At 46.6% G+C, this 23669-nt stretch overlaps 1 protein-coding gene across 1 annotated transcript in view; it reads right to left on the reverse strand.

The window, feature by feature from the left end:
* The window catches only part of LOC144169356 (uncharacterized), a 42582-nt gene that overhangs the window by 17444 nt on the left and 1469 nt on the right, over positions 1–23669 (reverse strand). Inside the window, exons 3-8 of the mRNA XM_077698462.1 lie at positions 21020–21073; positions 19147–19221; positions 16269–16357; positions 11125–11240; positions 6585–6627; positions 5284–5341 (exon numbers count right to left, since the gene is read on the reverse strand). Coding sequence (XP_077554588.1) covers positions 5284–5341; positions 6585–6627; positions 11125–11240; positions 16269–16357; positions 19147–19221; positions 21020–21073 — 435 coding nt within the window. The remainder of the gene's footprint in view (positions 1–5283; positions 5342–6584; positions 6628–11124; positions 11241–16268; positions 16358–19146; positions 19222–21019; positions 21074–23669) is intronic.

Consider the following 23669-nt stretch of genomic DNA (forward strand, 5'->3'; position numbering starts at 1 on the left):
AGGCAATGCAGAAAGCATCGAACATAGGAAGGGGACCTATTTTAGTTCCCCCTCGTCCGATGCCGGGATTTCATTCTGTACGAGCCCTTGCATAAAGCAGCCTGCCTGTACTCCCAAGCTGGCTTGAAATTGTAAAAGCATGTTATTGATGGGGAGTGTGCAGGGCCACAATGATAAGACATAAAAAGCAGGTCACATATCCGGGCCTCTTCTTTATTGCCCAAAGAATTCAAGGGTTTTCAAGGAGAAGGAAAAAATTCAAGGCGTTCAAGGCCCTTGAAAACTGAATTCTCAAGTTCAAGGGTTTTCATAGTTTTCAAGGACCTGTACGAACCCTCATGTTCTGCAGAAAGACAATCCGCAGGGACCAAGTCTTCCCTGAAGGGTGATAATTAGAGCCAACGAAAAAGTTCTTATGAACGACAAAATGGTCAAGGAGTGGTTTCAGTTAGCCTGGATGAAGCAACCAAGAGCGGAATGGGGCTTTCCAACATGCTGGTTCTGGACTCAATCAGAAGCCACGGTTGCCCTGGGGTGAAGACCATCACAAAAGCAGGCTTGGACCTAGCCTAGTTATTATTTTTGGTGGTGCAAAGTCGCGGCTACCATTGGATTTGAATGAGCTTTTTAACAGCCACGTTCCCACACTCTAGAAAGAGTGGTTCGCGAGAGGTGCCGCAAGATGGGCCCCCTTCAGCGAAGTCGCTACGTCAGTAACAGTAACGAATGTTTTGGAGGACCCGCCGGCGGAAATTATCCGGACTGGCTTCAAGAAGTGCTGTATTTCCAATGCACTCAATGGCACTGAGGATGTGTACTCTGGCGCCTCGAAGACCCTTATGCGGCTTCAGGCGAGAAGGCCACTTGCAGCGTGCAGTAACGAGAGTTTGTCGAGCTTCTGGCTAACAAAGGTGTGTCTTGTTTGAAGTTTCCTCTGCTCTCTTAAAAATATGGGTCGACCTATAATCAGTTTATTTTTTTTTTCTTTTCAATGTTTAGGGGGTCAACATATATTCGTGACTAACCTATTTTTGAACAAGTACAGTATTTTATGGCAGGAAAAAGATTTTTTTTTTTTCAATGTTTTATGCGAGCATGTGGATAATGCGTCTCCATGCAGTAAAGTTGGGCCTGATGGAGTACAATCACTTTGCCCACATATGAGATGAAATCGCAATTCACAATTATTCCCAGGAAGCACACTCATTTTAGAGTGCAGCATGTGCGGTTCCAGCTGTACCACACGCTTTGACAATGAATTAATATTTTTTCTAAAAGGACAACTCCAAATCTGAAGCCGCACAGACCACCTACTTAGTTGAAGAAGCTGGTTATCACCGACCAAAGGGTTTAGTTTTTTTAAAAAGGCTAAAAAGCTAAAGGCTAAAAGGCTGAAAAGCTTCGAGCTTCGCGCCTTTCCGCGCAGTGAACAAGGCGTATAGAAGTCGAAACATCTTTTTAGCCTTTTTAACTAAACCCTTTGGTCGGCGATAACCGGTTTCTTCAACTATGTATTTTTCACCCGACCAGACGAGGTTTCGTCAAACCTTAGATTTCACAGACCACGTACTACACACAATTCGGATAGGACTGTCTGTTGCACCAAAATTACTAACTGCACAAAGTCGACAGACTTTGAAGTTTTAATTTATGAATAAACCTACAGTTTTTGAGCAGCTACGAGTTCACATTGTAGCAGTTCTTCTCAAGATCAATTTTCTAAATAAAAGTAATGCTTGCACCTGTCAGAATAAATCCAGAAATATGGCCACCAAACATGAAGTTCTTTCTTTCAGAGTAGAGGGCAGCGCAATGAACGGTACGAAGCGAAGACAAGACAAACACAAGTGCTTACTAACAATCAAATGATTTACTGCGTCGGGGCGCCAGCTTTATACATGCTGGTCGGCCACCACCAAAAAAGCAACAAGGAAGAAAGAAGGAGGGGTAGGGGAGAAGGAACAAGGGAAAGCCGCACCAAATTGATTCCTAAAAAACGCACCACAATGGTGACAGGAGACACGTGTCAGGTTTTGAGATAGTGAATCTCTTTCTCGATGAGCGAGACACTCGGTGTACTAATGCCATCTTCGCCTTGCTGTACAATGCAAAAAGCCTCGTAAATCTCGCGTGCCTTCTGCTCCCGATAACGGCCCAATAAACTGCATCAGACGCACTGGTGCCGGCGCGTCCCCTCACCGTTATGCGCGCTATAAAACGCGGTGCCTGTGCCGCTCCGCTCCATCGTTCCAGTGCCGTTCCTCCGCTGTCCAACGCTGCCTTCAATGGAGACTAACAAGCCTGCTATCTCGATGGCCGGCGCAACCTCAACGAGACCCCTATGCATCGCATCTACACAGGGGTTCCCGCGAGGGGAGGTGGGAGATTTTTATTCGCCTTTTTTTTTTTTTCCCGAACGAGCAGCATGTGTGGTCGCCAAAAAAAAAAAAAATCTAAAACCTTGAAGATAAGGCGCGAATTATTGCGCAGGCCGATGGCGGCAGAAAGAAGACACGCATCACTGAGGAGTACAGAAGTCCCGCGAGCTCGCTTTCAACAATTTTCAAAAACAAGGATGCCATAACAGCAGCACTTGCTTCGGGGAAGTCGGCGACGTGCAAGAAACTGACGCAGCCGGCGCACGAGGATTTGGACAAGGCTGTTTTCAAGTGGTTTGTTGAGACCCGGGCCAAGAAAATACTACTAAGCGAGGACGTCGTGCGTCAGAAAGTGCTTGATTGTTTTAAGGCCAGCGTGGGTTGGCTTAACCGATTTAAAGCCCGCCATGAGATCGTCGGCAAAGTTTTGTGTGGAGAGTCCGCGTCCACAGACAACGACAGTGCAGCAGCTTGGATGTCGGCCAGTCTCGCGGGCATCCTAAAGGACTACGCCCCACCAGGCTTTTACAATGCTGACGAGACTTGCCTTTTCTACAAAATGCTACAGGCACGAACCTTGGACTTTTAGGGTTCGCGCTGCCGAGGAGGCAAGCAAAGCAAGAAAAGGGGTAACCGTCCTGTTATGCACGAACACGGACGGTTCAGACAGACAGCCGCTTTTGGTCATCGGGAAAAGTGCCAAACCACGCTGCTTTAAGGGAAACCGGGCCGTCCCCTTGAAGTACGTTGCCAATAGCCGGGCTTGGATGACCCGGGCTATCTTTGGCGAGTGGTTGGAGACCTTCGACTGGGACATGGGTAGACAAGGCCGGAAGGTTTGTCTCCTCTTGGAGAACTGCTCTGCTCACAACATCGAGGACATCGAGCTGGAGCATGTGCAGTTGAAGTTCTTCCCTCCCAACTGCACTTCAGTCATCCAACCTCTTGGCCAAGGGGTCATCGAAAGTGTGAAGCGAGCCTACCGTAAAAACACGTCATTCGGCTTCTGCTTAACGTTCGAAGAGGCTGTGAACTGAAGATTGATCTCTTCATGGTGCTGGAATTGCTGGCTGCATCGTGGTGCGCAACAAGTGACGTAACAATCACCAATTGCGTCCGCCATGCTGGCTTTGCCGCACAGGCTTCTGAAACTCGGTTGAACCATAGTCAGGAGCTCGGCTGAACCATAGTCACCCATTAAGGCCTTTTTGGGCGCATCTAGATGGCTTTAAGAATTCTTTTTTTCCTTATAGCATAGAAGTGTGGAATAGACTTCCAGAGTACGCTGTTACTAGTTCAAATGTCAAAGCGTTTGAGTGTTCGCTAGAATTGTACTACCGGCAGCACGAAACCTAATGTCTGTTTTGTCATTGTGTATTGTTTTTTTTTGTTTATATTCCTCCCTGTAATGACCCTCAAGTGAGGGTTACAGTATCAATAAACAAATAAATCAAAATAAAAAAAACGTCGGGTGCGGATGAGGACGAGGTGTACGAGTGGCCATCTGACGACTACGCCGATGCGTGGGCTGCACTGCGGGAGACTGGAGACATGCCTGCCGACGTTGACCTCGAGGACTATGTCTGAGCAGACTTGTGTGTGGTGGTACGTGAGGAACTGTCGGACGGAGACATTTTGAAGTGTGTCCATGCAGAGGATAGTGCAGAGGATAGTACCGCACAAGTTGAGCCCGCACCCACAACATTGGAACTAATGGAAGCTTTCAACACCATAAGGCGCATCATCGGCGTTAACGAGGACGACGGCGCAATAGCCTTGCTGATCGAGTGCGAGAGCTGCATTGTGCCCATGCTTGCTGCAAAGCGGAAGCAGGCGAAAAACCGATTCTTGGCATTAAAGCATTTTTTCACTTTTAAAACAATCAGAGTTCATGACAGTGCAGTGGCATTGCTGGAAAATTGCGAAAAGCACGTTCCTGTAAAGCGGACGCAGGTAAACATCAGGTATTTGAAGTTAGGAACCTACTTCTTTGCGAATAAGGGTCACGTGGCACGTATTTATTTTATCTCCCACCGAGGTGGCTCCGGCCAGGCCATTGTGTTGCTGTGCACGCGGACGCGGGTTCAGTCACGGCCGTTTCTCTAACTAGGCGGACAACGAAGAGCACGCGAGTACGAAAATTCGCAGCATATTAAAGGTACCTCCGGAGCCCTATGTAGCGGAGCACGTAACAAGTTTAGTTTTAATGTGGAATCTGTTGCCCCCCCACCCTCTCGAAAAAAAAAAAAATAATAATAATAAAATCGCGACAACGAATTTTCGCAACAGCGAAATTTCGCGCACGCCCCGTGAGTTTCGTTGTAGCGGGACTTGACTGTACTCTCTTCCTTGGGCCACCTGTTTGCCTTCGGCGCTTTCGCGCCAGTTGTGCACTGTTAATGTGCATGTCTTTTTACTGTGACGCCATACATCGCCTAGCGACATTACTGCAGCTGTGTTCCAGTCGAGCTGTGGGTAGAATGCGTGTTGTGCACAGTAAGGAAGAACAGCGTGCTTTTGAAGAGTGCAGGTGTGAGCAAAAGTGGTGATGGGTGCAAAAGCAGTGGAAAAAGACCACCAACAAAGATCAGGCCCCAACGGCTACGCGGAAGCGCGATGCCGATACCGAAAGATGTTGTCGTGGCTACAATTCCCCTGAATGCTTCCCCGGCGTGGTATAAGCAGAAGTTTGGGGCCAACCATTTTGGCTTCAGTGCACGACAATCAACAGCGCGTGTACAGCCATGGTGTATGTAACTGCAGAGCATAACAATGCTCCCGCTGGTCAACCGGCTTCACAGAGTGGAACGGCGCTGATCTTTTTTACACCACACTTGAAGAAGGGGCTTTCTACTTATCCTTTTTAAAGGAAACAAACAAGAGAAGCAACAAAAGGTAGGCTTACAAGGTGGCTGGCGTCACCTTTGACCTCTTGTTAGCAGGAGCGGCAATGGCATCTGCGTCTGCACAATCCATACATGAAAAAATAAGGGGCATGAAAACAAGTGCAGAAGCAGGGCACTTAAAATTAACTGCATTAAAAAGTTGAAATCTGGTGAATGAGCAGAATGTCGGCTTAACTTCTCAAAGGGCTTCCAATTCCTGGACTAGAGCACTCAGAGTACCAAACTTTAGAAAGTTCCTGCTTGCTGTTACAGTACACAAACCCACTTGTGACAATGACAAAACTGCATGAAAATGTTGCAGTTATAACCAATCATTGTTATAAACAAGCTATGTAGAAAAATATACCAAGAGCTACGCGCAAATCAATATCGAAGCACTTAACAAAAAAATAGGCAGCCATATTCAACATCTCACTGTAGAATTTTTACCATTATTTGGGTTTTTAGACCAAGCTAACTTGGTCTTTTTTAAGATTATGCTCATCCGATGCATCAAAAAGAAAAGAATTCATAATGGAATGGAGCAGTCAGTTAAGCTTACGAGGCGTTGAAGGATGACAGCACCTGCAGGTACAGCACAGTGTAATGTGAGGTGTGGGTTCACAACGGACGCAGAAATTCAGGCAAGGGAGCAAAACTGTACCTTAGCTTTTTACGTCGTTTTAGTGCTCACTTTAGTACATACTAAGCTTTCTCGTTGGAACATTCTGGGTTCAGTTGGACTCGAGCAGTCCCATTCTTGTCAAGCACAGACGTCACCTCTAAACCTCACCGATTGAAGTCTGCACACAGCCTACAGCCATGCTACTACCCTGAGAGCTCTACTGGTTCTTTTAGCAAGTTAAACAGTGACACCCCTACTTCTGCTCCCTGCCACACTGCAATCACTTGTACTCGATCACTGTACTGACCACTGGATTTTTTGTTCTATATTGTGCCGAGAACTCTCATAATAACTTTAGGTACTTCATATGGCTTACTTGGGAAGCAGGTAGTTTGAAATGTGCCCTTGCTCTTTGCATATGCGAATTCCTCTATAACAGAATCATTCTTTCACGTGGAACAAAAATGCAGCAAGCTTTCGGATAAGGCTAAGATCTAGATCATCATCATCCCCTTCAAGGCATCCATAAACAAAGTACATGTCTAATTTACCTCCACACAACTTTTAACTGTGAAATAAAACTCTTTTAGTTTTAACTTTGTATTTAAGGTAGAGTATTTTCCGCCAAGGAAAGAGGAGGGGGGGGGGGGGGGGGGCAGAAAACCAGCGCGCCTCAAAGCTAGTAGGGTGGCTTACCGGCGCACGCGGACCCTGCTCTTTTGTTGCCTTGAGATGAAGTCTGAAAAGGTAAACCAATGGAAACATGTCAGTACTGCATAATTCAAAAGGGTACAACCGTTTACAACAAGCAGTTAGGCTCGCTCAAGAGCGATGGCACTAGTGCTGCACTTGCCATCAATGGCCTTTGGGCAAGTGAGTTTCGGTTTTTGCCGTGGACTGCCATGGTGCGATATGAAGTCTGTCGTTAGCAAAATGTGGAAGGCAATTGGAGCCTGAAAGTGAGGGACGAATCTACCCACAAGCCTCACAGGCTGCAACCACACGAAGATTATCTGTGTTAGCGGCCGTTTACAATGCATCGCTTTCCTTAGTGTGAGTGCAACAAGACCCGCCATAGGTTCTTAGTCTGGGGTGTCTGCAAGCATAACATATATTGCAAAAGCCACCCCGCAGACACAAGCACTGTGGAATCTTAAGCGAAACGTTCCGTAGCACCAGTCTTGCGTAGCGAGCGAGCGAGTTTGTGTTACTGCGCCAAAGTCATTCCCGATAAACTGGTTAACTGGTTTCAGGTTCGGTGTGACAGATACGCATTTGCTGCAGTTCATTTTTTCACATGAGCTCCACGGTTGAGTGCTCTGAACCATGATCACCTAGCATGCAGGTATATATATTGGCGTCTCCTTCCCTACGCTTCATTTGTTTCTCAACGCAAGCCAACACTTCGACTGGAGAACTCAGACTGACTTAATACATTACACCCTGGATGATGCCGTCCCAAGTCTGTATCATTCAGAAATGACGTGAATTTCGCCAGCGCTGCAGCTCTGAGGGCATGCACTGATATGTGAACTCTTCTGCAGCTGAAAACTGGGTAGCACCACAGACATGTGTAGCGTCCTTGCATAGCGTGGGCACGGTGTACCGAACGAGCAGCCCGCACACACTACGGTCGAAGTCAAATCCCATTTGGATCATGTTGAGTGCTTTGAAGGGTGAAACTATCATACCTCTGCACTCTTGTCTTTCCATAACTTTCGGTAAGTCTTCCAATCACTGCACAAGGCCGTTTTACACTTTGGGGACTTGAGGGTACTACTCAGAATTCCGCCTCGAGCCGCGCGACAGTACACTCGCTTACATTGGCAAGCTGGCTAACCGAACGAAATGTGGAAATGACAGATAGTCCCGCTAGCAACTGTCTCACTTGGGCGCACATGTTGCAGACCACTTGCTTCGTTTGTTTTGAGCTTTTGGTTCTCTACCTTGTTGAAAATCCTTTGCGCGAGTGGTGGGCTACCGTAGGGAAAGTAAGCTGCCGCCAATAAAAATGGCATGTTTCTTTTACTGAAGAGAACCTATGTGACGCCAGTGGCGAACGCCGCAACCAAAAAGACCCAAAAATCTAAAAAATAATGCTATCTGTTTCACGTGTTCTGGCTAACAATTTAGTGACATTAGCAATCCAAGGCTAACAATTAAGAAGTATAATTTTTGAACTGCTTAGGTCGCACCCAGCAAACTGCACCCAGCTGTGCAGTGAAACGGCGTGGTTCAGCCCTGTAGCAGCCTTGACTGCATTGCCACAGAAAGTTGTCCCCGAACATAGTTTTGTTTGATTGTATCACTTGAATGCAAACGCATAGTTAACCCTTTCCAGCCCGTTGTCAGGCCGTGCCCAACAACGCAAAACGGCCTTAGCAGTCCGTTGTCAGGATATGCCCGACATGGGTGTTCAAGGTAAATTTTTTTGTTCACTGCATTCTTTGCAAAAATTCTTTTCACTGCATTTTTTGTAATGCACCGTGTGCGCGCATCCTTTGTAAACATGATGCACCATCTTTTGAGTGGTAAGTAAACTTTGTTGAAGTTTTCTTCGTTTTGCACTAAGGTGCAGCACAATGTTCAGCACGGGCTGTCTGGCTTCCAAAGCATTTTCACGTGCGCGCTGTTTCGATGCGAAGCGTGGCCGCTTTCTCATCGCGGGCGTTCCACGCTGGTGCACTTAGCGAAAGCCATGACAACTTCAGTGAGGAAGAGAATTACGTGCCCCCATTGTGTATTGATGACAGTGATTCGACAGAAGCAAGCGACGAAGACCCAAGACGGCGGTGGAGGCAGCGCCAGGCGGATCATTACTCTGCGAGCTACGCACTACGTCGAAAGACAATGAATAGGTGGCCAAAATTTTTTTTTCCCCGTCATGTAGGGGTTTCCATTGTCAATAGTTTTATTTGGAGGCGCACACAGCTGCAGAATCATCCAACAGCTGGTGCATGACCCGAGGGCTCGAGCCAAAAAGCGGGGCCCGTCAGCACGTACAGAGTGCGAGGAAGGGCTATTTGGGACGAGCAATTTTGTCTACAAGCTCCCCCACTGAAGCAGCAAGGACTGTGCTGTTTGTAGCAATAGAAAAAGAAAAGGAGGCGGGAGGGAAACTAATTTTCTGCAAAACCTGCAGTAACAACACTGGCGGCCTGCACCCAGGAGAATGCTTCAAGCACTTTCACACAGTGCTCAAATACCGGCAAAAGAGTTGAACGGAGAAGGGAAGAAAAAGAATAAATACATTAAAACCTTGTTACGAGAGACACTGTTACAGAGACACTTGGTTATAAGAGACATTCGAATAGAAGTGGTTTGGTTGGTTTTCCTACGTTCGCAAGATTGCATACAAGAGACCTTGGTTACAAGAGACACGTTTTTTGGTTCCCTCGAGTGTCTTTTGCAACAAGGTTTTAGAGTATCCTGTGAGTTTTTCTTGCACAGTTTGTGTTTTAAGTGCGAATGCACTTTATAAGCGACCCCAAACCTTCCACCGCCGGCGGCGGCGGCGGCGTCCGCAGTCCTCCTCTCCCTAGCAACGGCGTGGAGCGGAGAGGAGCGTCGGTAGCAACGGCGCGGTGACGTCACTTCACCACGTGACCGCGCTCGCTCCGCCTCCTCGCCGTGGCTGCGCGGGTGCGCGCCGCTCCCCGCACCGCTCCTCGCGCCGTGACGTCATGGTATGACGTCACAGCGCGCCTCTCTCTCCACCGTGACGTCACACTCTCTCCTCTCCCCCTCGCTCGGCTGCAGCTGCCGTACGCCGCTGTCCCTCTCCCCTTGCGCTCGCCTCCTCTCTCAGCCACCTGGCTCGGCGCGGCGTACCCCCCTATATATGCAGCGATAAACTGCCAGGGAAATGCTTGGGAGTTTTTTCTTCGCGGCGCCAGAAACTGCCAAAAAAGTTTGCAGACAGGAACGGCCGGAAAGTGGCCAATAGTTCTGAACTGCAAATTAAAACACTGATGATAATGTTTTAGTGCCACCCTATAACATGTCACTACTGCCCGTATTAAGCTGCTATAGTGCAAAATTTGAAAGTTCAATATTCCTCACTTTTTTTTTTCGGTTTAAAATGCATTTTTTGTGGCTGCAATGGAGCCGAGTGGGCTACGAAGGTCCAGTTCTTTCGAACTGAACAAAACTGTACTTTGCCTTCATGGCCCCTCTAAAACGAGAAATCTGGAAGTTGTGAAAGTTAAGTTTGAAACCTCGATTCACATGTAAGTGTAAAAATCTGCAGCACGGTTGGGAAGTGGCATTGACACCTCGCGAGGGAAATGAAACGCTAAGAACTAGGCTTAGCATCTCAAAAGTTTACCAACCTCAGACATGCATCTGTTTTTTTTTCTAATTTTTGGTACAAAAACTCAGCACACAGAATTTAAGCGCACATGTGAGTTGACCCTGAGATGCCTGTAATAAGCCTCTGAAATACAAGCTACGCGAGAAAGAAAAAATGAAGAAAGTAACAGAACGGACACCCAGGCATCGCAACGCAAAAGCAACTAGACGGCATGCTGACAATCGAAAAGCAGGGAGCAACGGGTGGAGACCTACAATGTCCTGCAGGCTGTGGTGCACATGAAGCTAAAAGTACACTGAAAGAGAAGGGGCTTGAGTGTAGATGGGCTAAGGTAGCAACTGGGCTACCTGAGATGGTAGCACAAGAACGATACAAAACCAGTGCAGCTCCGACAAAGCACAATTCACACACACACACACACACACACACACACAGGCGTGCGAAAGATGAAGTTTTCTACCCTCCCAACACAAAATGTGCAGTGCCTCCTTTCCTATGCGCATCAACCACTGGCACTCCTTGTTGCAACACTCCTGAATGTATCAGACAAGAACATTGCCTCAACCACATATGCACAATTGGGGCTTCACTGCCCGCCAAAAACAAAGCAAAAAGTCTGTAGCAAGTCTTTGCTACAATTAGGCCACGAATTGCATTACTGGGGAAGAATCCCGATTAATCAGAACGCACTGGAGATCTGTGCGCCGAAATCTCGCACACACCAATGCTCTAGTTTCTCGCCTCAATTAGAGACAGCCAGTGTTCCTAGGAATGGAATCCTAGAAACAGTGAAATCCGCATCCGCGATTCGAAGCAATCATACGCTCGACAGCACAGTGCCTTAGCTAGTCAGTAACTTTACCCTGCATATAATTATAATAGTTAACAAGACTGCCCACCAAGGGAGCATAAATTGGCACTCACGGTAGTATGCGAGCTCTTAGCCATTGGCGGAACCACGGAGCACAATTCAAGGAAGAATGGTTCTTTATCCCGAAGCGAGGCAGTTGAAACTCGGTGGATCCTCTGTTGTGACAAAACTGGGAACAGAGAGAGAAACAAATGCAGTAATGCATTTCTGCAGCGTAAAAATTGAGTTAATCTAAGGCCTGCAGACAAAGAACAACACCAATGCTTCGCCGGTAAGGAGAGTTGGACACCACAGCAGCGAATATGAACCAATGGATGCTAAAAGGCGCAAAGCTACACACAATAACATGGGCGTCCCGCCTGAAACTACAGATTGTGGTATACATGTGTGTTATCCTCAAGGCAGCAATAAGCTTGTTGCCACAAGGTTACAAAGAGGAGCTTTTGATTTCAGCTAAACCAACTGCCCTCACACTGGGTAAAAACTACCATGGCTGAGAATGAGCATTGTCTTCCCGCTATTTTAACCATGGCCGTCACTTTTGGGATACAACAAACAGTACTACCACTATCAAACCAGTAACATAACTTAATGTTTGGTCATCAAACAAGCTAAGAGAAATCCATATCCATTTGGATAAATTTTTTTATGGGAGTGGGGGGGCAGAAGTAATGGCGGGAGAGAGACAGGATAAGAGACAAAAAACTGAAGTAAAATGGAGAGACGAGCCAGTTGGTGAACATCCATGAGTGGAACTGGAACTTAAGCGCAAACTGACACAAGGACGAGAAAGGGAAACGACAAGTGCTGTTGTCGTTTCCCTGTCTTGTCCTTGTGTCAGTTTGCGCTTAAGTTTCACTTATGGACAAAAAAAGTCGGCAAACTTACAAAGATGAAAAAGAAAAAAATACAGGAAACAAAACAGTGCTCAGTAAGGGAGGGGGAGAACCCTAAACACACAGCGCTGGCTACACTTGACCATGCCACTCATGGTCGTGTTTACAGCACCCATATTGAACTTCTCACTGCAGGCTACACATCCCACAGGCTACACATCCCACATCCATAGCAGGCTACACATCCCACAACCCCAACAGCTAAGCATGCCCCGGACACAGAACAAGGACAAGACAGGAGGGGAAACAGTGCTTCCTTGGGCGACCAGATAACGTCACAAGCGCTTGACCAAGGTTAGGATAGTGGCATCTGCCACACGAGCAAAAACTGTGGCGCGGCTATGATCGGCATTTCACTGCACATACCCGGAATGAATTGTGGCCGCTATTGTCCATCACATGCCATTACTCTCTTGCTCGCCCGCGCTGATGGCAATGGACCATTTCCCCCCCCCCCCCCCCTATATATTCTTGCCCCGTGGCCCCAGGACACCAGAACAAGGTGGCCAGCATGAGCTGAAGGAGCAGCCAGACATATAACTTTTATTTTAGCCGCTAAAATGCGTCGGCACTTACCATCCGTAAAACGTTTCCGCTAAGATTACCGTATTCATTTTTCTAGCTCATATGCGCAACACTATCATTACTAGTGCCTTCGATTCCCACCTCACCAACACTAACTCAACAAGATTCGCTCGGGGATAAATTTGTTACCAAAGGCCAACACTAAGTACGGGAAGCAAATGGCCATTTTCACAGGTACTATACAGCTTTGAGATGGACTGTCGAAAACCATTAAAATGTCTTATTCTCACCATTCACTTTACGATGCCAGAGATTATTGTTGCTCAGCAATTTTTTTTTAATAATAATTAATCTTTTCCCTTTCTGCGTATAATTCTACAACTAACATTGTATTGATTTTGATGCAGGGATTTCATTGGTGCAAGGCTGACTGAGAGCAAAGAGCGCCAAAGGAAAGTTTTTTCATGAGAGTGAAATGAAATAAAAGAGAGCATTTGAGTAAAAACAAACATGAAGTAAAACACAAGGCAATGAAGATGACCGGTGTAAAGGGCCAGGTTGTCAAGGTGCATGATAAGAAATGAGATGTAAAAATCCGACGCCGGTAAGGAACTCAAAAACGCGTTTCACAGAAAACATTGGTTCGTCTCCTAAAAAGTACAATGAGCGTCGTGGAATATGTTGTGTGTATAGTTGCGGGAAGTGTTTGCGTCATGTTGTGTCAAGCGCCTTGCATTGGATTGACTATGTGGATTACGGATAGGCGCTCTCCCCACTTGCTGCACGTAGGTCTTGGTGATCCAGTGAGCAGGTGGGAGTGCATTACATGTGTGTGGCCTATCCGTAACCTTGCTAAGGTCACTTCAGTGTATCTGTTGTGTGAGTCTGTTGTGTATCGTCCCAAGTGTGGCTTTATTACATGTAGTTGTCTGTCTGTTCATTCCAGAGTGTTTGCCATGTTTTACGCAAGTGTTGTCTTATGTGTGACTAGAGGTCTGTATAGGGTACCGTTGTTATGTCTACAGTGTTCCTGAGTGCAGCAGCAGCGGCGCTCTCGTCTGCCAACCCACTGCCAGCGATCCCAGCGTGTCCTGGGACCCAGCACAGGACCAGTTCATGCTTTTGTGCATAGACAGACATAATGATGTTGAAAACGAAATTAACTATGTGGTTTTTGGAGGCTTGTGGGATGATAGTACACAAACATTGTATTACTTTTACTCTAGTGCTTACAAATTTTACTACCGCTGTTAGATTGCGTAGCTTGACTGCTTACACTGTTTTGTATAACTTTTGCCTGCATTAGCAGGAGGCCTCCCCGACAGTCTCACTTCAGGACATCCTTCTGTACTAACAGTTACATGAAATATGCACCTACGTCTACCCAGGTATGTTGAATAAGATTTTGAAATCTTAAAACGCCTAACATGATATTCTTCAAGAGAGAGAGGTAAGCATGTGCATTACACCACTGTAGGAGAACGAGAACAAAATTTCACTGAAGTTCACTGCGCTGTTTCTACAACAGTGCCCATGTAGAGAATATGATCAAATCAAAGCATAAGATTAGGCAAACTGCAAGCAGACAATGCTTCCCAGCATGAAATGAAGGCTGATTCCTTCAATCTTTGATTAAATCTGGGTAGTTGTGCATATCTGGCGTTAACCTCGAAAAGGTACCTCGTGCTCGACATTTCCCACTACCAATGGTCAAGGGGCACGCCACAACCACTACTGCGGAACAATGAAAAACACGTGTATTCCCTGCAAGTTGTGATCGGCAATCCAGCCCTTTTGTGCTATAAATTTTTTTTCTGGCGACAAGATCATTTCCATACTGAATGTGTGCAATTCTGATGCTCCAACCAGATTGATTGTAGGGTTTAATGCGCCGACGCAACGCAGGTGATAAGGCGCGCCGTAGTGGAGGGCTCCGGATTAATTTTGACCACCTGGGGATCTTTAATGTCTGCCGATATATTGTACCCACAGGCGGCCGCTTTTCATCGGAAAAGTGGCTGCCGCAGCCGGGAATCGAACCCGCATCCTCGTGTTCAGCAGAAGAATGCCGTAGCCGCTGAGCCACCGCGGCGGGTAAATCGGATCACTACAAATATTCTGCGCAGTGTCAAGAAAACTAAAGTAACAAAATGACAATGTAGAGAAAAGAAGACTTTATAAACCTTGCAATATCACTAAGAAGGTTAAGAGCTCCAACCTAGGCCTACTTCCCAACTTGACGAAATGAAGACGTGGTGACACTGGCTCCGGTAAGGACTGCCGTCAAACTAACGGCGACCACAAAGTTGTAGGCATTCCGGCGATGGCGCAGGGAACAACTACAGTGTAGACCGCTTATAACGTATGCCGCGGGAGCCGCAAAAATCCGCACAATAAGCGGTACCGCACTATAACCAAAACACGCGCGAATTCAACCACATCGCCTCCTAGCTCTCAAGTCAACGTATATTTATCATCACTGAAATGCACAGCACTTAAAAACGAAGGCACGATCTATATTCCGTATTATTTTTAACATCAGCCGCTGCTGCAGGGCAAAAGCGCAGTCTCACAAATCGCGAGCGCGGCTTTAGCTTCCGTTGTGTTTGTGTTTTGAAAGACTATGGCTGCGTTTTTAGCGTCTATGAACAGATGCCGCAAGACGTGATAAAAACGCCAGCGGGATTTTTTTTTTTTACCCCACTTTGTGTTTACGATGCCGCAGGCGGCTGCCTATCAGCGCAACGTACTGGTGGTGGAAATCTTCGGCTTCGCGCGGCTGGAATGTTCGGAAAGGGAAAGAGCGGTGGCTTATCTGCAACAACGTTATAAAGCGTGAACCGCGTGGTAGATTTGGTATCGCGAAAACGTGCAGTGCACGCCAGCGCGCATACAACTGGCGTGGTGTGGGCGGCGCGGTAAGAGGCGGCAACATGGCGTCGGCACTGGCCGTGAAGCGGTGCAGGCAGTTCCAGCGACCGCTTCTAACCGCTCGCTGAAATGCCGCACGGTGCGCAAGCGAAGATGCTCATGCAAGAAAAGAGCTAATAATGTGGGCGAAAAGTGGAATATAAACTGCCATCCACGCTGCTTGTGAAAGCGCCCATCAAAAAATACCGCGGTGGTAAGCCTAAACATGTCTGGCGCGGCTAGCCGGCTCGGAGCGCTTCGAATCTCCCGCCATTAGGTACGCGTCTCCCCATTGGTGCAAGTCGTCAGGCTCCTCCCACTACCACGCGAAGAAGCCACCGCGAGCGCGGAATCGTCGACACGAGCCCGAAAAAAACCAAAAAACTCACGCGCAACGCCTATGTGCACGATTCGTGCGCGAAAACGGGCCATGCGGTTCACGATTAATAAAATAAACTTGCCGCGCGCGGATGGGGAGTCTGTCGCTATCTTCCGAGGTGCATCAAGCAAGGTGTGGTTATCAGGTACGCACGAACTGAAGGGTGCCTTTTTTTTTTTTCTTTGGGTGGGCAAGGGGTGCACGCTGCGTCAGATGGCCGATTTCATCCTTTCTTTTTTCTTTTGCTACCCTAAAACGATGCCTCAGCTGCGCCGGTCGATCAACAGACCCGCCGAAAAACCGCACTATAAACGGTATTGTGCTTCGGCCAACCGCATCTTAAGCGGTATGCTTATGCATTGAGTTCTATGGGAGGCAAACCGGTGGTCGCAAAAATCCGCGTTATATCCGGTCCCGCACTATAAGCGGTTACGTTATAAATGGTCTACACTGTAGTAACATAAAAATTGCGGCAGCTGACACTCACCTTCCATGCCTAAGTCACCTTTGACTGCGAGTGCCAACTTCTCGGCCTTTTCAACCAGCTTGCATATGAGATCACTTTGACTAAGGCTCCTGCAAGAACAGAGACAATGCACGGGCAGCAATCAGCAACACGCTCGGCATTTGCTGTGGCACACATTGAGAAAGCACATCTTTCTGGGCACCAGTGCACCCGCACAAAAATGGAGTCTGCACAATGTGAAATCTGATGCTCGGTAATAAGCCATTTCGTGTTTTTGTCACTATCATTCTCATCACAGTGAACCCACTGATGCTCACTACTGGAGGCTTCCCACATCCCTTGCTTCCTGTCTCATCTACTTCACCTTATTTAAAAGAGTACTGACACGAAATTGTCGTGTTACATTTTTTTCGCTTCTATGGGTGCCTACCAGCCCGCTAATCATAGAATGGCACATTAGACGGCCGATGGCAGCATAAACAATCATTTACGTCGCCATTTATTCGTATGAGTTTCGGTTTCGAGAAAACGAACGCCGAGCGGCCGCCATGACAGGAGGACACCCAAGATGTCACCATTCTTGCAGCACCGCTGCGGGACTGGACATGCGCACCCAGATCGGCCGAGGTCTTCACCATTCCCATGTGCCCGGGCAGCATGACGACAGTCCCAAAACCATGACGTGAGACACACGGCGTAGCAGCGCGCACCAATCGCAGCAGGCATGTCGGCTACGTCACGGGAGCCCCAGCGTCAGCAGTTTGGGGCAAGAAGCAGATGATGTCATGCTGATCCACTGTGGGCTTTCTCGTGCGGGCAGAGATTAAAATGGATTTAAAATATGTCATACTGGACGGTTACTGTTGAAACTTGCTGGGAGCTATCTCCTGGTAAAAAGGAAGCATTTTACATAGTTATCTCAGCTTTGAAATTTCGTGCCACTACTACTTTAAGCTTCACCTCACATTTGTTCGCCAAGTTTTCTATACTCCCCTACAACTCACCCCGTCTTTTTTTACAATTTTTACTGAGATGGTCCATCTGTGGTCAGTCCCCTGCACACACCTGGTCCAACTCCACTTTTCTTCCCGTTTACCTCACCTAGAATGTCTTCCACCTGAGTTTAATCCACATCCATGAGGCTCGTTCCCACCTGTAAACATTACTTTAACCCCGCTTTTTTTTATGGCTCTTTGAGATGACCAACGTTTTCCTGCAGAGTACCTTCCCAAGTTGGCGCCCCACAGGTTAACACCAAAAGTACACAATGGTTATACGCTAGTCCTGTTAGTGAAATAGTAAAGCTTTCGTTCAAACTCTGAAAAATTTTTAGCGTTTTACATGTTGAAGCTACCCCTGGGCTATGAGATGCACCATAGTTGAGGGCTCCGGACTAATTTCAACCACCTGGTAGCGTGTGCTGAAATCTCAATGCAATGATCTTCTCATCTTTCATTTATGCTGCTGTTCATTACTCGAGTGCTTTTAGTGTCCGTCCAATCTAGTGCCGACCTTTCCGTCCTTAAATCTTAAGTTAGATTTCCTTCCAGAGATTAGCAAATTATTGCATGTACAGATAAACTGCACTGGCTCCATATATGTTCCCTCCCCTTGGGGCCCATATCCAAAAATAGCACATTCGCTTTCCCTACGTCACAATACCGAGGGTTCACGTAGGCATACTCTACCTCTCAAAATATAGGCATTGAACAGTGTTATCCCATTGTATTTAAAACATGCCGCTCTTTGGCAGATGACACACTCTACAGAAATGGTATACAGTAGACTCTCGATTAACGGAACTTCAAGCGATCGAAAAAATTAATGCCATTTAAGAGGAGTTCCGTATTCTGAGACAGATGTGTGGAAATGCAAATTTATGCGAGTACACACTTTTAATACCATTTCATGGAACTCTAAGCACTATAAGGTGAGTATAGCTGATAGTTTTTCAGAAAGCAAGAAAATTACAACAGGTTTAGGCATAGCATTCACAAAGTCGATTTAACAACAATGAGTCGCTGTGCGCTACAAAATGCATCAATTATTTTTGTTCGAGTCCTTGCAACTGCATCTTCACAGAGGCTTGAGCCTCAACTTCGCGATGGCTCATGAGCCACCAAATTTAGAAGACAGCAACGCAGTAATGAAGCCTGAATAGCACCACAATGGCACGAAAGAAGCGGAAGGAGCTGAGCCCTGTAACTTTGCCGTTCTGAATCGAGACCGAACGACTGGAACAAGAACTGCGATGTTGCATTCGTACCGCCAACACGGCTGACTACTAACGACACGAAGCTAACGAGGCAACAGCCAGAACCGGAAAAAGCTCATGCTCATGGCAATGGATCTGACAAGAAGCTCCCTTTCCGCTTCCATTTACACGGTGACACGGAAGTTATCTGAATACAAAACCAACCAACTTACAGGCTAGTATTCCGTTTAAGCGGTAATTCTGAGTAACTGATTTCAGGTTTAGATACTCTACTGTGGGTGTGCGTGTGTGTGCGCACCATGAATTTAAATACCCGCGAAAAAGGGCACCAAACAAGACCCCGCATTTCTTCCTCTCAAGCTGGCAAAAACGCGCATCACTTCCATACCATGAAAATGTTGCAATATGCACAGAACTAATCCAGCTACACAGATTTAAGTTTTGTACAGCACAGTTGTCTATGAGACACAACTAGCAAACAAAAATCGGCTAGTGACCATAGCTGTACAGTATGCTCCAGGAACATTACCCAAAGCGACTGCCCCATTCAAAATGGTCACCAAACTCCCAATCCTGGTGAACAAAACTTGCAAAGTGAACCAAATTTAAGTTAATGTAATGACTGGAAACCCACACAAAAAACAAAACAATTATAATGTGGGAAGAAAAAAGAATGACGGTCACCTTTTCGTAACGACTGCTTTGCAGAGGGGACATGGAATCTTGTAGTTGTCCTGGAGTGCCTTTTCGAGGCACAGCCTGCAGAAAAAGTGATACAATCGATGCACAAAGCAGACTTAAAAGCATTGCAAATTTGGTGTGACAAGCACAGAACCTACCCAAGAGGGCAAGAGGTCTACAATTAGGTTGCAAGTCAGGCCATGGTGCAAGGTTCTTGTGCAATTTAGACGCCATATGGTTTTTAAATTATGAACAAGAAACTACCGTATTTACACGATTGTTGGATGACCCATTCCTTCAAATTTGAAAATCTCAAGTTGAGGGGGGGGGGCCAACCTACAATCACAACAAACTTTTACCCCCCCCCCCCCCCCTCAAATGGCAAGCCAAACGAGAAATTGAAGACAACAGTGTAGTTGCAACTGTGTGTGCCCTCCCCGACCTTACCTATTGCATGCAGTAGCAATTCCGAATTCTCTTTTGCTCACGCTTACTAGGCTCAGGCTAATACACATGTAATCTTCTGTTGGCCATTTCGGGTCGCTCTCGCGAGTAGTGTTGTGTCGAACACAACGCTGCTTGTGAGAGCGCCCCAGAGTGCCTGGAACTACCAACTGAAGATTCTAATGGCAACGGTGCGCGCGGCTCTAATAGGAGCTCCTTGTACACATGCCAGAGGTGACTCGGTGTGTGGCACTCGAAGGACTCGTGCAGTTACTAGAATGTAGGCAGCTCTCACAGCTCTCATGGCAGAAGCAACAGTACCAGTAAAGACACTAGCGATGGCAAGCTGTAGGTCAGGAGACCAATATATTCTGGTTGAGGAATGCGCTCGTGTGTTCTGCCTCTTTTTATTTTTTTCCGGCGTGAGATGCAGGGGGCAAACACGGTATGTGTAAATGAAATTTTTTTTTGCCTTCATTACAACACCCGAAATACAGCTGCCAAAGCCAGGAATAAAACCCACAACCCCATGGTCGAATGTATAATGCCAATTTAAGCACGCAACTTGGACACCTCGAACACCTGTTTCAATTTATTAGAAAAAGTTAGAGGACAAAGGTTTTGAAGAGACACAGAGAGGAAATTGTAGCTTTTGTTTGTGCATGTGTGGTGCAGTATAACCCTTGAAATTTGCTGACTATTTAGTGGAAGCGTAGAGCCCAAATTTATCTGTAATGGGCCGCAGGAGAGGAAAAACCATGTGCCATTCACTATTTAACGGCCTAACACTGCGTTTCAATGTGTGTGCATTGGCACATCAGCCTTGAATTTTTTTCATTTTCCTCCCATTTACTTGCCAGTACATCATCACTGCAATGTCCGATTATAAGGTTTAACATAGGCGATGACACACGCCGTAGTGGAGGGCTCCAGATTAATTTTGACCCCCTGGGCATCTTTAACGTGCACCGAAATCTTAAACACACGGACGTTTTTGCTTTTCGCCTCCACCAGAAAAGCGGCCGCTGCGGCCGGGAATAGAACCCGCACCCTCATGCTCAGCAGCACAACGCCTTAGCCACCGCAGCGGGTGTCACTGCAATGTCAGAAAATTGCCCAATGAACTGCACAAGAACAACAGAACTTTTGAACACCCTTTTCTCATTACAAATGAATGCAAACCGTGCAAAGAGACTTGGAACATCGCCCACACAATTTAGTGTGGTAAGGTAATTACGACTCACTTCAGCCTTCCTTTAAGCGATGACGTTACACATGGCCATGAGGCATGACATAGTGCTATGGGCCTTCAACAAAACCAAGAATGGAAACACAAACTAGGGCTCAGTAGGGAAACTATTTCGTCTTCACACCGCCATGGTGGGTATTTCAACTGACAACACTGGGCCATAACTGCATCTTTGAAACGCACCTGCAAAATCGATGATGGCAACTTGTTGACAGGGGATCATTGAGGAGCTCCAAGCTGCAAAAAGAAAGCACCAGTGAAAATGTGAGGGTCGCACAAGTAAAATATTTACGACCTATTTCATCACCTTAGTGTTCAATTCCTCAAGAAGCTGTATACTATACCCCAGGCATCAGTTGTGAAGGTCCTGGGTTAGCAATAGTGACACTGATTGGAAATGTTGCTTATCTCAGTGCCCAGCCACCCATGTCAAGTGCTGAAGTTGAAAAAAAGCTAGTTCCGTCTTCATAACAATTAGATCCATCTTCTGCCACATAGGTCAATCTCATGCCCTAAAAATTTCTGTTGGCATTTTACATCAAGATTTTAGTAAACATAGACAGAAATAAATCAAACAAGCTGCCTAAATAATGAAATAAGCAAGACAAAAAAGCCTAGTGTAGTCAAGAAAACTGTGCAATGTGACGAAAGTGTGAAGTTGGGATTGTTGGTAATGCATTCTTGTAGATGGAGCGCAAAAGTTGACACTGGGAGAGACAAGAAATGTGATATGAATGGTTTTTTTCTGTTTGGTTGGGTGTATATACATTCGTTTGCTTTCCCAAAATAAACATCGTTGGAAGTTAGCGCTCATCTACGTCCCTTCTCTTGTCTCGTCCAGTGTCAACATTTGCACTTCGTTGACAAGAATGTGTAACATGGTCTGCAAGTTTCATGGTTTGTGATCCATAAAATGAAGCAAACTGTCTAGAATGGCGTGCTATTATCTGTATCTTCTGTTCCACCTTTTGTGATGCTTTCACCTCACGCATGCGGCAACTCGAGCCCTTCAAAAATGTTGACAAAAGCTCTCCGCTACGGGATCAAACTAATCGATCAATTGACTGATTAATTGCAGGGTTTAACAAGGCGACGCAACGCAGGCGATGAGGTGTGCCATAGTGGAGGGCTCCGGATTAATTTTGGCCACGTGCGCCGAAATCTCGTACACACAGGCGTTTCTGCTTTTCGCCTCCATCAGAATAGTGGCCGCCGCGGACGAGAATTGAACCCACATCCTCGTGCTCAGCAGTGCAACTCCTTAGCCACTGAGCCACCGCAGTGGCTCTATGCAATCACACACATCATTTGTTACCATAAAGGACAATGTAGCCAGAAGATACCTATGAGTGTTATGCAGCCCTTCACACAAGCTACAACATAAACATACCAAAGTATTTTGAAATCAGCTAATTCATAACCTTTGCTTCGTTGTAGTTAACACCATTCCTCATATTTGAAACGCTCATTATACCTTGCATAGCGGCCCAACCAGCTGTTTAGGCGCAACATTTTTTTTTGATGGCTTAGCACAGACCTCGAATTGATGAGGCTTTGCTGTATGCCAAAAACAAAAGTGCAAAACACAAGACAATTTGTTTTAAATTTGGGGGTCTAACAAGCCAAAGCAACACCTGGGCTATGAGGCACGCTACACTAGAATGCTCTGGATTAATTTTGACCACCCAGGGGTTCTTAATGTGCGCCGAAATATAGACACATGGGCGTTTTCGCTTTCAGCCTCCATCAAAAAAGCAGCCACCGCGGCCGGGATGGAACCCACGCCTTCGGTCTCGGCAGCACAATGCCTTAGCCACTGCGGCGGGTCATAAAAAGAGACAGACACCATGATACATACATCTGCAAGCTTGACCCTGTCTCAGTGTTGTGTTGTTTCAAGCTGCAGTAAAGCTATTCCAGGTATTAAATTGTTCCAGCAGTCCCAAAGCAAATAACTCTGATATGAAAATGCTTTTGTTGTGCCAGGCATCCACAACAAGAGGGGCTGTCAAAAACGTAATCACAGAGAAACAACTGCAGCATCAAATGAATGTGAAATAAAACAGAACAGCACCAAGCAGATATGCTCCATTTTGCCTTAGTTCAGCAAACTACGCACTGAACACGAATACTGCAGCAATATGCAATTAATTAGCAGTCTGCAGGCATCACAAGAGCAAGCAAGAATTATCACTTGCTCAGACAGCCAACGCTGCCACGACATTCTCTTTGCCTTGTCATGGCGTTAATATTTTACTTAAAACTCATTCACACAGCCACTTTTGCATTTCACCTGCATCAGAAATACAGCTTCGAAATTCAGACAAAGCAACTCCATGTGCCCAATCAAAGCGGGCTAAGATGCTTGCTTTATTGAGCCCAGGAGGTCCCCCTTCTGGTTTCATTGTGTGAGCAACAGACATGCATTTCGGCAAAAATTTTCACCGTTGATCTACAGACAGAGCAAAAAAATGAACAGAGAATGGCAGAGCACATGTGGAGAGTGGCAACATCAGCCGAGCCAAGAAGAGCAGAGTTGGTTGCAGTGGCGCTGTGTTTGCACCACTGCCAGACCAGTTGCTAAGAGGCTGTCCTGTCGAAGCGCGGCTCGCTTCCTCTCTCTGAACATCGTGCTTCTCTCGTGTCTCAACTCATCCTGTCACCACTTGTAGTCATTGTGGAAGGGAGTGTGCAGTGTGCAGCGAGTGCAGGACCAAGTGGGCAGCAGAGGAGGGTGGAATGGGGATGACAGCGACAAAATGCCGATATTGGTAAGCAACAAAAGCTAAAGCAAGCAAACATGAGCACCGAGACAGAATGCTAAGCACGGCTG

Source organism: Haemaphysalis longicornis, unplaced genomic scaffold (assembly GCF_048455015.1).
Source record: "Haemaphysalis longicornis isolate Haplotype H1 unplaced genomic scaffold, Haemaphysalis longicornis Haplotype H1 scaffold_2, whole genome shotgun sequence".
Taxonomy (NCBI): domain Eukaryota; kingdom Metazoa; phylum Arthropoda; class Arachnida; order Ixodida; family Ixodidae; genus Haemaphysalis; species Haemaphysalis longicornis.